At 45.6% G+C, this 15,812-nt stretch overlaps 7 protein-coding genes across 7 annotated transcripts; 4 read left to right on the top strand and 3 right to left on the bottom strand.

Annotated features, from left to right (window-relative positions):
• Positions 1-919: 919 nt before the first annotated feature.
• Positions 920-2,044, top strand: N7484_002319 (uncharacterized protein; the record flags this gene model as incomplete). The annotated part of the gene is made up of 1 exon (XM_057112739.1): positions 920-2,044. One exon carries the CDS (start codon positions 920-922, stop codon positions 2,042-2,044), a length of 1,125 nt encoding a protein of 374 aa, XP_056977476.1.
• A 74-nt stretch (positions 2,045-2,118) lies between these two features.
• N7484_002318 (TauD/TfdA dioxygenase family protein) lies at positions 2,119-3,432 on the bottom strand (the record flags this gene model as incomplete). The annotated part of the gene is made up of 6 exons (XM_057112738.1): positions 2,119-2,257; positions 2,315-2,370; positions 2,426-2,648; positions 2,712-2,954; positions 3,005-3,177; positions 3,238-3,432. The coding sequence occupies 6 exons, from the start codon at positions 3,430-3,432 to the stop codon at positions 2,119-2,121; spliced, it is 1,029 nt and encodes a 342-aa protein (XP_056977475.1).
• Positions 3,433-3,693: 261 nt separating this feature from the next.
• On the top strand, positions 3,694-4,125 carry N7484_002317 (uncharacterized protein; the record flags this gene model as incomplete). The annotated part of the gene is made up of 1 exon (XM_057112737.1): positions 3,694-4,125. One exon carries the CDS (start codon positions 3,694-3,696, stop codon positions 4,123-4,125), a length of 432 nt encoding a protein of 143 aa, XP_056977474.1.
• A 3,311-nt stretch (positions 4,126-7,436) lies between these two features.
• Positions 7,437-9,926, bottom strand: N7484_002316 (uncharacterized protein; the record flags this gene model as incomplete). The annotated part of the gene is made up of 17 exons (XM_057112736.1): positions 7,437-7,481; positions 7,535-7,692; positions 7,745-7,798; positions 7,850-7,996; positions 8,048-8,303; positions 8,355-8,461; positions 8,517-8,571; positions 8,617-8,723; positions 8,780-8,906; positions 8,983-9,048; positions 9,102-9,235; positions 9,287-9,294; positions 9,342-9,457; positions 9,509-9,641; positions 9,694-9,704; positions 9,763-9,861; positions 9,915-9,926. The coding sequence occupies 17 exons, from the start codon at positions 9,924-9,926 to the stop codon at positions 7,437-7,439; spliced, it is 1,635 nt and encodes a 544-aa protein (XP_056977473.1).
• Positions 9,927-10,201: 275 nt separating this feature from the next.
• Positions 10,202-11,590, top strand: N7484_002315 (dihydrodipicolinate synthase family protein; the record flags this gene model as incomplete). Its single annotated transcript, XM_057112735.1, has 8 exons — positions 10,202-10,322; positions 10,382-10,402; positions 10,458-10,498; positions 10,550-10,698; positions 10,748-10,850; positions 10,906-11,018; positions 11,079-11,392; positions 11,442-11,590. Coding segments are annotated over 8 exons (1,011 nt in total), but the record flags the coding sequence as incomplete, so codon positions are not given.
• Positions 11,591-11,994: 404 nt separating this feature from the next.
• On the top strand, positions 11,995-13,689 carry N7484_002314 (histidine phosphatase family protein; the record flags this gene model as incomplete). Its single annotated transcript, XM_057112734.1, has 2 exons — positions 11,995-12,646; positions 12,698-13,689. 2 exons carry the CDS (start codon positions 11,995-11,997, stop codon positions 13,687-13,689), a joined length of 1,644 nt encoding a protein of 547 aa, XP_056977471.1.
• A 308-nt stretch (positions 13,690-13,997) lies between these two features.
• On the bottom strand, positions 13,998-15,437 carry N7484_002313 (uncharacterized protein; the record flags this gene model as incomplete). The annotated part of the gene is made up of 2 exons (XM_057112733.1): positions 13,998-15,200; positions 15,255-15,437. The coding sequence occupies 2 exons, from the start codon at positions 15,435-15,437 to the stop codon at positions 13,998-14,000; spliced, it is 1,386 nt and encodes a 461-aa protein (XP_056977470.1).
• Between the last annotated feature and the right edge of the window lie 375 nt (positions 15,438-15,812).

The following is a 15,812-nucleotide window of genomic DNA, read 5'->3' as shown; positions in this document are numbered from 1 at the left end:
GGTGACAATTGAAACCATTCTTGGTGTCTTCAAACGGCCGTGACAGTAGATAGGCGCTCGACGATGTCGCAATTCCGCATGACATAACTTCTCGACCCGAAGCACATTTGGACCCAGCGCTGCCTCAGCACCAGGTACTGGAAACAAAGGCTTTGATTCTCGGTTGCAGTCAAAACACCATGCTTCGTGGCGTTTGTTGACAGGGCGTGTGGTGTACCCGATTTTAACGAAACCCTCGTTTCCTTCAGCGTCATAGGCGTAAAGATAGCCATTTACTTGATCGCTGGCCTTCAAGGGCGCTGTAATCTGTGCTCGTAATACATCGTATGAAGACTTATAATCATCAGGCGTATCAAATCTCTCGACGATGTCGAAAGGCGTCTACGGGTGGGGCATCAGAAAAGATAATAGTTATGAGAGACCGGGAGTAAATCAAATGGCGTGAATGACGACACAAACTTCCAGAATAAGTACGTTGCATAATCTGAAGCCTATGCTATAATTAGCCCGCACAAGCGCCATGCATGCTGCATGGCTAAGCCGAATCTGGTATACCACCACCAACAAGAATTATGAAAAACTGACGCTAAAACTTCCCGCGCGATGAAGCCTCTCGTGAGGCAGTGCGCTTGCGTAATGTTGTTGGAGGTCAATCATAAATTGCCAATAGAAATTAGCCAACCATCCTAAAATAAATGCTGCCGGCCATGCATGGAGGATTAGCTCGCTGGATTTTAAGGAGCTGCGCCACGAGCTTGTGGCTAAGCAAAGACCTTCAAGTGTGGTTGAGACAATGTTCTCGACAGTGAAGAGAAGACATAAGATATAAGGAATCCTCGGCAACCGCCATATGTTCTCAAATCAAGCTCGTCCAACAAAAGCTCATACAACATTTTATTACGCAGAAGTCTACCGCACCATGCCTTCGTCGTTTGTTTTGCCACATTTGTCCCAGATTATCAAATTAGAACCCGAGAAAGAGCCCTTTTGCGCTGGCTACGCCCCATCCCAGGGTCGTCGCTGCCATGCCTCAACAAATGCATACGGTCGCAGACGTGCTATGAACCTACTAGACGAGGCCACAGAAGAGCTGCGCGCTGGAAGATGCATCGACGATCTTCTCGAGGAGCTTGCCCCCCATGTTTTGTGCAGAAGATGGCATCAGTCCCAGGCATCGGACCTCATCGCACGCTGGCAAAAGAATATTCGTTCATTCATGCGATTGCAATCACCATTACGCAGAGAGTCAACCCCACAGTTTGTTAGACAGCCAACACGGGTAACGACCAGACCAGCCAGCAGAGAGCCCACAAGAGATACCCCTTCGGAACTACGTTTGATGAACGTCGAACAGCAATGTTCTGAGCTATACCAGACGCTTCAAGAAACTCTCGCGGTGCTTCAAAGACTTCAAGCTCAACAAACCCCAGTTCCGATTCCATCGTCTACAAGCGAGACTTCAATTCCACGGGCACAGGACCGCAGCAATGTTATCACAATTCGACACACGAGTACGAGTCATGGCTCCGTTTCAAGCACACAAAGGCTACAAAGTCAAACAGTCGTGACGCAACCAGTGAACGCTTCAGGAGAAACCAGAGTGAGAGATCGGGCACCTCGTCGGGACGAATCAAGATCTAGCTCTAGATCCGCCACAATAACCCCTGCGCTGCCGCGTCCGTCTCAGGCAATCCTTCAAACTGAAGAAAGGGCAACACATCAGACTACTGACTCATCTTTGCGCCCAAATGTGCATGTTACTCGCCGAGTCATCGAAGGTCCTTGTGGAATTTGTCTGGAGGCATTGAAAAGTACAGAACTCGATGATTCAGATGAAGAGGAAGGGGAGAGTGATGACAACGACAGTGAAAGTGACGATGAACATCGTGAAGAAATTGGAGACCACAGTGACCAGGAAGACCTACACCTTGTTTTTTGCAAGGCTCAGTGCGGGAACAATTTCCACGATTCCTGCCTACGCGAATGGTTGGAGCACTCCATTCTGCCAACATGCCCCATGTGCCGGTGCTCATGGGAAGATTGATACGATTTTTCATTTCGATTAGACGTTTTCTGAGGATAATAAGACATCGAATTTGAGTTAAATTTGACTTCTATCTAAGGTGACCATCCAGCAGCGATTTTCTCTTTAGTAGATGCCCCGTATGCTAAAGCGCCATCATCAAGAATGGTAGATCTCCGCACATCTCTAGCCGTCATCGCTTCAGTATATGGATTGGCGCGATGCATAGATTGTCTATTGCGATGTTATATTTTGTCTCTTGTTTTGTTTAGACCGGGTTCTAGAACTCACCGGTTATCCCACCAAACCATATCCCCGCCTTGTTTCCATTCCATGGAAAACACATACTTGAGTTCGGTTAGTAATGTGGACTTCATATTGAGATAGGATGTTGATAAAAACCTTGGGTTGGGTGCAGTGATCAATAAGTTCCCAAATCAATTTCTGGCTCTCTTCGAAGTTTTTCCCCAAGACCATCTTTGCATGTGCAGCGAGGTATAATGTCTTGCGTCCATCAGGGGCCACTTGAACCAGCCGATGATATGCCGGTGGCTTTGCTTTTAGCTCATGAGGGAGAGGGTTGCTAAAGACCTCTGATGACGCGAGCTTCCTGGAATGCCAGAGACTAGATTATTGCGTTAGTAGTTAATTACCCCGGAAATTTCCGCTTCTAAGCAGATGAACTTACTCATGCTCAACAACAAGATCTTCAATCTCGTCTTTCTTGCTCTGAGGAAGGTCTGCATAGGCTCTCCGAGTATCGGCAAAATGAGTCCAAGACCCTCCCGCAACGGGATTTCCATGAGAAAGCAGAATGGAATACTTGGATCTTTGCTGATGATATGAGGAATCTGTATGCCACAAAGCATTCCCCAGACTGTGATGCCATCTGCGGCTGTCCTGCTTCACTAAGGACCCGTCCAACTCGATGCTTGGAACTGTGAGTATGAAGCAGCTTCGACGCTCTTTGCTAGTACTTACTTCCCTACATCGAAGAGCAGTGGCTCTCCCAGACGGTCATTCTCACGGCCATAGAAAAATGGATTAATTTCCAAGTCATTTCCAAGCTGCTGAGAGAAAGAAATGTGGCTAGCATTAGTCAATCCTGTTTTTCTAAAGACCAATACGGCGTATCTGTCTTGTAGGGCAACCAGCTGATTTTGATTGTTAGCAAGCTATATTATATCCATAACGTCATCAGTATCAAGACTCACCTGAGCTACAACTTCAGATGGAACAGGCTTGCTCCAATCAACACCATATATCTCTGCTCCGAAAGATGAAGCACTGGATTCAAATACGGGTCTGATGGTCAGAACCCCCTCCTGAATGGGCTCGATGGCATCTGCACCAGGCCGTGGAGGGCATGTAGTTTCATATACGCGAATTTTCATATGATCCAGATGCATTGCGAATATACTTCTCCTCATTGAGAACCTAATGTTCCAAACTATACTATCTTTCAACGTTCGTTTTAAGGTATCCCTTATCTCACGGCTTCTCTGCCGTGATTATCTCACACGGCATCTCTGCCGTCTGGCCCGTGCCGCCCGTGCCGACAATAGAGACGCGACCGAGGATGAGACGTGATAAGAAGCTGAAATCAAGCAATTACTCCCTGATTTCGAGATCGATATCCATATCAATACTATATTTTTTTTCAACTCAAAATGGCAGAATCTAATATTGTCCTGATAACTGCCGGACCTTACCAATTCCTAGCCACATTCGAAGCATCCGCACCGAAGACTGTCGAAGCCTTCCGCTCCTTGTTACCCTACAGACAAAAAATCATCCATGTACGATGGAGTGGAGAAGCAATGTGGATTCCACTAGGCGAGACTGATTTTGGTGTCCCTTTTGAGAACCATACAGCACACCCAGCTGCAGGTCAGATTCTTTTGTATCCTGGCGGATTTTCCGAAACCGAAATTTTGTTTTGTTATGGGGGAGTCTCTTTTGCGAGCAAGATGGGTCCATTGGCGGCAAATCATTTCTTAACTATTGTTGGGGGAAAGGAGAACCTGCGAGCTTTGGGAGAACTGGTCTTGTGGAAAGGAGCCCAGGATGTTGTATTTGAGTTGGCTGATGATGCCAAGTAAGTTTTGGTCTATAAAAGCGGGCCTGGGACTTAGCTAACGGTGATTACTAGAGTGACGCAATTTAAGAGACGGACAGCCAGGCTATAGTTGGACATTGAATAATGAAATAGATCTACTTATTGTTGTTCTTGCAAATGCTATAAAGCTGATAGAAAATTCAGAGTATATTCCAATCAAAGTTTTCATCCAAGCCCCCGAGGAGATTACCTGCCCAATCCACCCCGGAATCATTCATTATTTCCAATAATGATTGGAATGCATGATCGTTGACCCCTTGGCTATTTCCCTTCTCTTCATCTCCACAGTCTAGCACAAGAGAGGAAGCATAATGAACAACTCCCTGAAAGTCGCGAGCGGTATGAAAAGTGGCTACTGAACAAACACCATCAAATATCTCCATTGCAAGATGAAGTAACTTTGCAAGTATGGATGTTGAAGATTTAGGAAGCCGACTCGAGACAATAGAGTCATGAATCAAAGCTCTGATTTGGAGGTTTTCTGTGAATCGAATTTAGCACATTGAAACAACCCATTTGAGGAGCTGACCAACCATCAATTATGCCTCTTATATAACACAGAGCTAGGAATGTTACCGCAAAAGTATGTGAAATCCATGTGGAATCAACCGCACAGAACAACCAATCCATGGCGTCAGGATCGGCATGGAAAGGGCCACTGGGAAAGCTAGATTGGTCTTGCGTATCGAGCTCCCAGACATACTCCGCTCCAAAGATAGATAGAGACAGTATCATCTGCGCAGCTGAGGTGAGACTAATCTTCAGGGCTTGGTGTAAAGAAGCCAAGAGTAGTTTATCTGGGAACTTAGTCTCCACAGCAAGTAATGGCATCAAAGAGGCACTGTTCAAAGAAAGCCGATACCACTGAAGCAATATTTAGAAGAATAATCTTTGGATATAATCAGTGGCTGACTTACTCTGACTGAATTGAATGGTAAATGATTATGTCTTGGTCCTGTACTCTCTATGAATGCCTCAGCATTAGGAGAAGTGGCTTGGTAGTCTGCAGACTTACCAAGACGAATAAACCAGACTCTTGAGAAACATCAGTAATAGTAGAAGAATTACTCGGGTATAATTCTCTCACCTTTCCCATTCAACGAGCTCCTCATTCAGCTGCAGTAGACGAGGTAGGCCAATCTGACGACCAGTAGCATCTCCAGAGCTGCGCATGGCATCGTTCACGATTGATACAAGCTCGACCAGTCCACTAACCCGAATATCACCCGGATACTGGGACTCGTTGTGTGAGCTGAATGCTTGAGCGATTTTCATCGAATTTTCCGAATCGAGATCGATAGATGCAGGGAAGCCCGACGTTAGCATTAGGTTGAAGTTGCATGTCAACAAGTTGTAGTAGACTCGCAATTTGTTAATATCATCACCAGAAATTTTATTCTCATTCCCTTCAAATGGGGCTATACATGTGCGACCTAAACCAACGAGATGGGCATATCGCATAGCTAAGCCCAAGACTGCGCCAGCACTGATCTCGTTATATCGACTTTTTGAAAAACGGGGAGTCGAGCCATTATGATCCACCTCGTCATCTTCCTCGCGAATACAAGGCATCCATTGTGCGTATAGTAAAAGGACGCGGATAGAATCTAGTGTCACATCCGAAGGGGTTGGCCGGAGAAGTAATCGAGATACTGCTTGATCCAGCAACTTTGTCAGCTCATTGAAGTTTTCATGAATACCCCCAGCTGAGCGTCTGTCTCTATTTAGTCGTATTTAGTCTAGATTCATCAACTGCAGTAATTCGGCTCACCTGGGGTTTCCTTTAAACCAGAACCGGGCGCCGATCGAGCAGATTGCCAAAACTAAAGCCGGTGCGTGAAGTCCTGGCTTGCCCCATGAGTAGCGTGTGCTTTCATTGAGCACAGGCGCGGAAGGATGACAATGATCGAAGAAACTGGCTATGTCAGTGACGTTGGTCAAAGATAAAGAGCGGATCGGTTCATGCAATACATATCTATTACTTTTTGCGCATCCTCCACAGTCAAAATACCTTGAAGTACGGGATCAAATGAGTATGACCTTTTCCCCCTCGGAACATGCGTATTTGAATCATGTCCTGTATTGCCATGGGTTGCAAGTACTTTCAAAGACCTGAGCGTTGCCATCGGCGGGCCTAGATCAATTCCATCCATGCAAGACATGGATACACTGGCTTGGTTCGGTGATAAGGTGGTTGATGCATTGTTGACGCAACTGCCACCTGACTTTGGGACTGAAGGGCTTATAAAGCTAGCTGGCGGCGTCTGTTTTTCCAGTTGGGCCTTTTCAAGTCCAAGAATTCGCGTCTCATGTTGGTTGATTCTGATTCGATTTTAGCTCTTTAAGAGAGATAACTTCTACTGCAGTCACCGTACCGATTATGAAGCTCGACGACTAGCTGTGCTAATCTGGATGGGCTTGTGCCATCTAACACTGGCGCCTCATCGGTTTCAAAGGAGCACTTTATCTGAAGCCTCAGACATCTTTTGCATGGTGATTGCAGGCTATTGGCCGACTTTGCGGAAGGTGAGCATTTTTGCTTCCTAGCGCGACACTATTCATCGGCATGTCAGCGTTGAGTCTTCGTTCTATGTAAGGGAATGCCCACTTGTAAACACGCCCTAGAAATGCGACGGGTCTTGGCTGGAAGTTCATCTTCCGAGCTGGCATTCTCCAATGGGGCATTGATTGTCATACTGAGACTCAAGAATATTCAAATAATGAGATTCATTAGGCCAGCGCCGGGAATGTGGCAATCTAGAAGTCCAATATTGTTTGGTAAGCGATTAGCCCGACAATGTAAAATCAACACCGACGTGCCATTTGTTGGCGTAAGTCTATGTGCTCATCAAGCTTATCTTATCTGTGAAAAGTATCGTCTTATCTTCTGGGGTTTGATAACATCGCGAAAGCTGATTCGACCGAACCAATTCATCTAGAATGCGGGGGAGAGCCGGAAAAAAAAGCGAAGGCTAAATTGAAATTGTTTGCAATTTTGACGAATGAGGAATTAGTATTCAGAAGCGCAAGCAGCAAGATGCGGGCTTGACGTGAGCCGAAATGCATGTTACTGCCCAAGAAACGAGGCAATTACCCGCAGCGGTTCCAATTAACGAACGTAGCAGTATGTGCATTGTAACTGTGAGCTATCCCTCAATCAATCTCATAATCAATCTCATAACCAATCTCATAATCAATGGAAGTCTCTTGTTGCTAGAGATATAGATTGGAAAATCTTAAAATTGTTCACAAGTAAAGAAACAGCCACCCAAATCGCAAAAAGTCATGAAAATTCTAAATTCTTTCAGATATCTTCTGCCACATACTCTTCGGCTCTCCCTTGAATATTGATTAGCTTCGTTTGACCATTGGAATAGGAAAAAAAGACCTACGCTGATTGTAACCTCAATCGAGGAACCAGAGAAAAAGTCCATATCAACGTAGTTGATCATCTTAGATTTGTTCCAAAATTTGTAGCCGAAGAACAAGACTGCAAATAAAGGCACCGGGAAATAGGTTGTAATGAAAGTCGACGCGTTGAATGAATGAACTAAAATCAATTAGCTGGGTCTTCACGATACTTTAAATATTGGCAAACACACTGAAAGAACCGAAGCCACCAAAGATGATAACCATAATACACATAGTCATTCCATCTGAAAATACTGTTAGCACTCCGGTGGAAGATCGATGCTTTAAGAACTCACAGTAGGAAAGGTAAGGCTGGAAAGGTGCTCTATAAGGCAAAGTCTTCCGGTCAATACCCTGTGACTTGAGACCCTTGTTCCATCGGATGCTTGTCCACAAAATGCCAGTCCACGAGATCATCCCGCACATTGCTGTCATATTGGAAACTTGGATATGTTAACCCGGGGACGACTGATAACAAGAAAAAGGGGTCTCACAATATCCGAAAACTGTTCCTGCCTCACCTTTGGCCGCAGCCATAAAGGAAAGTAGAGCGAATGCCCCACAGAAGACGAAGCAAACCCAAGGAAAACCGTCTTTTCGGGTCTTAAGAAATAATTTCGGGGCATGTCCTCGTGCAGCGAGCCCATACAGCGTGCGCGAAGAGACGAAAAGATCTGCCGTGCCTGCAGACCAAGCACTAGTAAGAATAGCCGCATTGATGATCGATGGCAAGACGGAAATTCCCGCGTTCTGTTTGGATCTCTTAGTACATTTGCCTCAATATATTCTATTAGTGCCTACCTCAATAGCAATAACAAAAGGACTCTTTGCAGCGGTTGAACCGAGATTAAGAGATGGGTCTGTTGGAGACACTAGAAGACCAATCAAGAAAGCACTGCAAACATAAACTGGGAATATCAAAGTGAGCAAAAACCCAGAGAGGCACCAAATTTGTCGACCTACACAAAACCAATCTGATCCAGACGCTCTTAATAGCTCGTGGGACATTTTTTCGGGGCTGTATAAGGTCAGATGGATTTGACTTCCAACGGTGGGGACTCACATCAGATGTTTCTGCGGCAGCAATGGCGGTAATTTCTGTACCAATAAATGCAAAAGCAGCATTGATGAGAACCGAGAAAAAGCCGAGAAAACGTCCCTTGGCCCCAGCTGTAAAGGAATAGGTGAGACGCGTCAAAACTTGTCGATGGCTTATCGTGACTAACCAATCCCTTCGTATTGGACAAACCCGCCGGTTTCTTGCCAAAATTTGAACCCAATGGCTTCGTGATTGGGTCCACCGCCGGCACTAATAATAATCCCGGTGATGATAAGTCCTAGAATTGTAATGATCTGGTGAATATTGAGTCAGCCAAGGAGATTAGACAGTAGACTCAAATGCACAATACTCTAGATCCGCATAACTCACCTTGATTGAGCAGAAGAAAAATTCCATCTCGCCATAAACACGAGTTCCTGCGTAATTCACAAGGAACTACCGTTGAAAGTTAATAACTGAACCTTCTTCAGACTTGGAACGATACACACCACTACTATCAACATTAGTCCCACCCACATCGCATTGCTGCAAACACCAGTGGTGCATGTGGAATCTGTCTGCCCTGCGGGCGTCCAGTAGCTAATCAAAACAGCAGCCGCGGAGATTTCCGCCGGTAAAACGACTAGAATCTCTTAGTCTTGTATTTAAAGTGATAGTATGTTCCTGTACGTACCTATATAACTACAATTTGGTCAGCATGCAGAATTAAACCAAAGCAAGTGGCTTACTTGAACCAAAATAGTATACCCATCGCAAACCCAAGTTCTGGAGAATTGAATCGTCCAGCAAGAGCAAATTGACCACCGGCAATGGGGAAGTGGGAAGACATTTCACCCAAGGCAATCTGCGAATCGTCAGCAACCTGGAAAACCAGGAGTAATAATAGCACACTCACCATCACTGAGTACAAAAGAGAAGCCATGATACAGTAGCCAAGAAGCAGGCCTGCGGGACCTCCATTTTCAAGGTCAGTACCTGTTCCGAGAAAGAGACCCGTGCCTACAACACCTCCAATGGCAATCATTTGGCTATTTAATAGTGAGCAGCTTGAGATACATTTTTTAAATCGTTGGACCTCACAGATGACGGGGCTGGACAATATTAGCAAAATATTCATGAAGTCAATGGCAAGGGTAAGGCTGAAAGTACCTTCAATTTTCGCTGAAGCCCATGATTGCTGCTGGTATTTTCAACAGCACCAACTGCAATGGGAACTTCATTAGCATCATAAACGAAGTCTTTCTTTTCCTGCGAAATTGGTTAGTTGCGTGACATAGTGTCTAGAAGTAAGAAGACCATACGTCTTGAACCATTTTGAAGAATATGTTTTTCGGAAGGGAACATGTCCGTTAGCATCACTACATATAAAGATTGTATCTAAACCCCCTCCATCAAGATAAACATCAATACATCGATGATAAGATAAAGATAAGGATCGGCGCGGCGGCATCGGCGAGATCCCGCGTTTTCTCTTATCAGGTGTCGGGTGGGGACCGACCTTCCCGGGGATTTGCGCATTGATGCGAATATTGGCTGTGATAAAGGTATTCATACCAACTTTGTCTGTTTCGAAGGTTTTGTTGACTCAATGTCCAACATGGCAGCCCCTTACCGCAGACCTCTCCGACCCGGAGTTTATGTGCCATTGCCCACCTTCTTTGATGAGAATCAAAATCTGGATTATGACACGTACAAAAACCACTTATTGAGTATGTATTCTTAATCTCTGATCAGAATTTGATAAATGGACTAATTCTCGTTATTAAAGATATGGCTTCTAAGGGAATGGGTAAGCATTTTAATAGTACTAGAAATTCTGCTAGCTGATATATGTGTTTTATCAGTCCCAGTATGTGCTGGTTCCCTGGGCGAGGCAGTTCATTTAGTAAGGCATAATACATCTGGTGAAGGTTTCAATATAACTGACACGACATAGAGCTTCGAAGAAAGGGCCGATCTCATTCGATTCATCAGAGCAACATTAGATGAAGCCGGTCTCCAATCAACTCCAATTGTGGCTGGAGTGGGAGGACTAAGCACACGGGAAACTATTTCATTGTCGAAATCCGCGGCAGAAGCGGGCGCGTAAGTGAGAATAATCTTCTTTTGTGGTAATTGTTCTGACAATCGCAAGGGATGCTGGCATGGTGATTCTTCCTGCCTATTATGCGGCGAGTCTGGACACAGACCCCGAACAAGTTGTCCAGTACTATGTTGATATATGTGCTGGGTCACCGGTGAGTTAATGGGAATGTCGCAGTTTGGCGTTCGAGGGTGCTGATCTAGACAAAGATTCCATTGCTTTTGTATAACTTTCCCTCCAATGCAGGTGGCCAAGACATGTCCTCAGAAATAATACACGCAGTGATAAGAAGTGCACCTAACCTATGTGGGGTAAAATTGACGTGGGTGCTCTCTGAGCAAGAGATTGCTGACCTGAAACGCTAAATCAAATTTCCAAATAGGTGCGGCGGCAGCATTGGCAAACTTATCCGTCTCAACGCTGCAATAAATGAAGACTCGACTATCAGCAGCAGTAGAAAATTCCCTTTCCTTCTACTCGACGGTCTGGTCGCCGATCTTACCCCGTGGATGAAATGCGGTGGTCATGGGACCGTGAGCGGTATACCGAATTTCGCACCACTTGCTTCGATGAAGCTCTGGCATTTGCTCAACTTATCATCGCCTTCCAATTATGAGATCAAGGAAGCCGCAAAAATCCAAGCTATTCTATCTAGAGCTGATGCAATTGCAGTTCCGGGTGGTATTCGTGCGATGAGTGAGTCTCTTCATCTTGAAAATCATAAAGCTTTGTTAACCTTGGGTAGAATATGCTTTGAATCAAATGCATGGATATGGAGTCGCACCACGTAAGCCTCTACTTCCTTTAAAGGAGGCTGATGGGAAAGCATTCATGGCGGCTTTGGATGAGATGATCCAATTGGAGAACGATATCACGCAGGAAACAGCCGCGAACAAGTGAGTTTGCGATTTATTAGCACATTGAAAACAAGGAGCTACTCTATCGAAATAGTTCAAACAACATAGATATTTACTTTTACATCCCTGGAAGACACGAAAGAGAAAGAATTTGAATATCTACACTTGCAATGAGGAGATGAAAGTGCACTTTTTGGTCATTGGAGAGCGTGCATTTTGTGGCTAGTAAGGTAGAGACCATAGAAGAACAACGGATTTGAAAATCTTAGACACAATGATTAAGCTACTCAAGTTTTTTTTATTTATTATCATTATTTTTATTTTTCGTTGTTGATAACTGTTCCACATACATCAATCGGAGAAAAGATAATCCATCAGTTGGGGGCGGAATGCGGAGTTGGGGACCTTGACCGATTGTCTCATCTTCTTCTTACCGTCAAGATGGGTGAACAGCTTCGAATTGGGGGAAGCCCCCAAAGGCGCTGGGTATCCTCAGCTTGTATCTCTTTCATCTTTGTTTTTATCGTCTTTCTTATTTATTCAACCACATGGCGCAACTCAACCATCGGGACACCTGCCACAACTGGAAAGCCCGCACCCACTGGAGCCAAATTTGAATCTGGTTTTGACATGAGCAAGAGCTGGGCACAACTTTCTCCTTACAAAGATGCCGACTGGGGTGTTCCTAATGGTGTCCCTCAAGGGGAACGGTGTGAGCTATCCCAGGTCCATGTTTTGCACCGTCATGCTCAGCGGTATCCAACTGGTATGCCCTTGGATGGCCAAGTCATTCAAAAATTTATTGATAAGCTCAACGGAAGCATTGGCGCAACTGGACCCCTCAAGTTTCTCAACGATTGGAAATCTGTCCTTGGTTTGGACGAACTGATGAGAACGGGCGCATCCACGGAAGCTACCTCCGGAGCCCGCTTCTGGCTTCAGTATGGTAGACTTTTGTATCGTGCAACTCCTGAAAACGTGGTTGCATGGAATCAATCCTTGAATGTCTTCCCTAACGGCACAGTCCGTCCGAAGCCCTTGTTCCGCACCACCGATCAATCTCGCATTTTAGAGAGTGCGCGTTGGTGGCTGAGTAAGTGTTTGCAGCATAGGTTCGAAAATATTTACTGATCGCCGTGAATAGGCGGGTTCTTTGGTGATAGAGGCGCTCATGCTTCTTACGACCAATATGACCTTCTTGCCATGCCCGAGAAGCTTTTATTTAATAACACATTGGCATCCTACTATTCTTGCATTGGGGGCCCAGGAGATCAAAGTAATGCAAATAAGGTAGCGGAACGTTTTATAGCTCGCTATTTGAAAGATGCTCGCACTCGGCTGCAAGCTTACCTTCCTCCGGATTTCAACTTGACGTCTACTGATGTGCTTGCCATGCAAACGCTTTGTGTTTACGAGGAGACCAGTCTCGCTGGTTCGAAATTCTGCTCTCTTTTCACTGAACAAGAGTGGAAAGACTTTGCTTACAATCTGGACATCCAGTATTATGGAAACTGGGGCATCGGTTCACCCGTTGGCCGTGCCCAGGGCATTGGATATGTCCTGGAACTTGCCGCCCGCCTGGAGGGAAAACTTATCCCTTCTAGTGATACTAGTATTAACTCCACATACGATAACAACACCGATACCTTCCCTCTTGGACAACCATTCTATATGGACATGTCTCACGACAATATCATTGTATCGGTGATGGCCGCTTTGAACCTTGACTATTTCAAATATCCGAGCTTGACAGGATTACCAGGTGATGTTGATCATGCTCCAGACCGAACATTCAGAATTAGCGATATCACGCCTTTTGGTGCTCGTTTCATGACTGAAGTCTGGACCTGCCCGAACGATGTTACTTTCGACTCATTGGACCCTGTCCTTTACTCGAACCCCATCTTAGAGTCAACAGAGGACACTACCAAATATTTGCGGTTCTTGCTCAACGGGTCTCCCTTACCAATGACGGGGGTAGTTGGCTGCGACGCCGAGAACTCCACCAATGGCTTCTGCCCGCTCGAGAAATTCATGGACGGTATCCCCGAGCTTCAAAACAGGGCAAACTATCGAGAGGCCTGCTTTGGGTACTATCTCAACCACACCGACATCCCTATCGAGCTTGCCGAATAGAAGTCATCACATATAGATGCAAAGCATCCTTTAATTGCATATTCAGCTATTTCGGGGTTTTCGGGACCAACAATTTCATTATCATTATATCATTATTTGCTATATCTTTCCTTCATCTCAAAACAAGCTCAGCAAAACCCAGAAAATTAGTAGTCATAACTGGGCTTGACTTGGTGTGTAATATTCCTGAACAAAAGCGAAGAGTTTCTATTAATTCTGCGAAAAGAAATGAAGGTATTGACTGAAGCACAAACGCCAGTTTATAAATGCGTATATTGTCACAAGACCAATCTATTATCATCGAAAGGCTACTGACATCTCGTTGCTAGTAGCGGATCAGTAACGGCGGATCCACCCCGAACCCAAATATCCACGACCTTTGATGAGGATTCGGCAGATTCACAATCAGAATCCACAACGAAGTACCACCTATAAAAGGCACCAGTTACACATGCATGGTTGGGAAACACTTTCACAACCTGCCCAACTTTTAACGGCAGACGCTTCTGATCTCCAGACTCCCAACCAACGATCCCATGCTCTTGACTTATCCGATCGATAATCAGTCTCGGCCCATCGCTTTCCTCACCCAACCCCCAAAAAGACAGTACACCCCAGCCGGGATAACTGGCACAAGGCTCCCTCGCCAATGCCAAAGTGCCAGCCGCAAGCAGAGCCTCAGGCTTCTCCCGCTCTCCATCATTATAAACACTGCAAACCTCCGCAATAATGGAAAGAGCTATCTCTTCTTCAAGTCTTCCCGCTCCGTCTCTTGCATGTGTAGATACCTGCTGCATATCCAAAACAGGATAGACACCAGCATGTAACTCAATTGTCACATTCGCATCCGACTCCCGCAGCAAAGCCTTCAACTCCTCCGCCTCGGCAGAGGTTGAAGATACAGCCCCAGCCCCAGGCACAAGGTTATTTGAAGAAGCAACCTGTGGCGTAGCCCCGACACTAATAATCAGTTCTCTATTCTGGGGAAGAAGATCCCTCCACCGAACCAATGCATCCTTGCACCCGCGAATCTCGTTACTCAAATAACCCATGGCCTCTGCAGCTGTCTTCGCGCCATAACTCAAGCTGCTGTGCGAGTAAAGACCCAAAAAGAAGACATATCCCTCCTTCTCTGCATCAGCGAGTCTCTCCAATAATCCATTCTTGTTTAGCGAGATAGGGGGGAGACCGGCTCTATGGTAGCCCGTATCGACCTTTACGAACACACAAGCGGGGAAGCCTGTGATTTCGAAGAATCCCTTCAAAAAGGAAACTTGGTCTGGATGGTCAATCATCACGGACACTGACTTTTCGCCTAGCTTCACTGCTAGCTCTGCAAGACGTCTCACATGTGAAGGGACGAGCGGAATCCCGTAGAGAACGTTGATTTGCTGGGACTTTTTCAACTCCTGGAGAAGGGGGAACAATGTTTCGATCTCGAGGAGTGTGGATACAATGAATTTTGCAGAAGGCTGTGTCTTGTCCACTTGCATCTCGGTGAGTTCGATAGTCTGTATCGGTTAGCAAAGCTCTGTGAGTCTCTTCGTTTGCTAATTAAAATCTACCTTGTGTGTCTTTACATGGGCTCGGAATTCAACGCCTAGCTCCTTCACAGTGCGCTTCATTCGCTCACAGTGTCGGCGGATGATGGCTACATCGAGCACCGCCGCAGGTTTCGGTACATCGGCGATGTCTTTACCGACGTAGAACTTGACCAAGTCCTCCTTTGTGGTGAATGTATAAGCCATAGCAGTGATTGTAGATTTACGGAGCTTCCTTCTGTTTTGGATGAGTGAGAAGAGCAAATTACAGCTTTCATTATTCATCGCGGGGTTCCCGCGCACTTAATGTGGGGCGAAGTTTGCCGATGTCAAGATAGCCACTTCGGTAACTAATTGGGTTCAGGGTCTGGTGATCCTACCAGATGGCTTTCGGGTGACCATTGAGCTATTTAAATAACTCGTCATGAAACGAAATGAGAGGGTTAAAAAACTCGTGTCTTACATAGTAGATGGAATGTAAAAGCAAAACGCAGAGAAATCTACCTAGGTTTACGTGAATGCTGTGAGAATCCCACGGAGCACCCTTATATTCATCTCCATATTGCAATCGGAATACTAATA

The sequence above is a fragment of the Penicillium longicatenatum genome, assembly GCF_028827895.1.
Source record: "Penicillium longicatenatum strain IBT 33135 chromosome Unknown contig_1_segment0_segment0, whole genome shotgun sequence".
NCBI lineage: Eukaryota > Fungi > Ascomycota > Eurotiomycetes > Eurotiales > Aspergillaceae > Penicillium > Penicillium longicatenatum.
The sequence above is the reverse complement of the archived record's forward strand: the minus strand, read 5'-3'. Positions and strand labels throughout refer to the sequence as shown.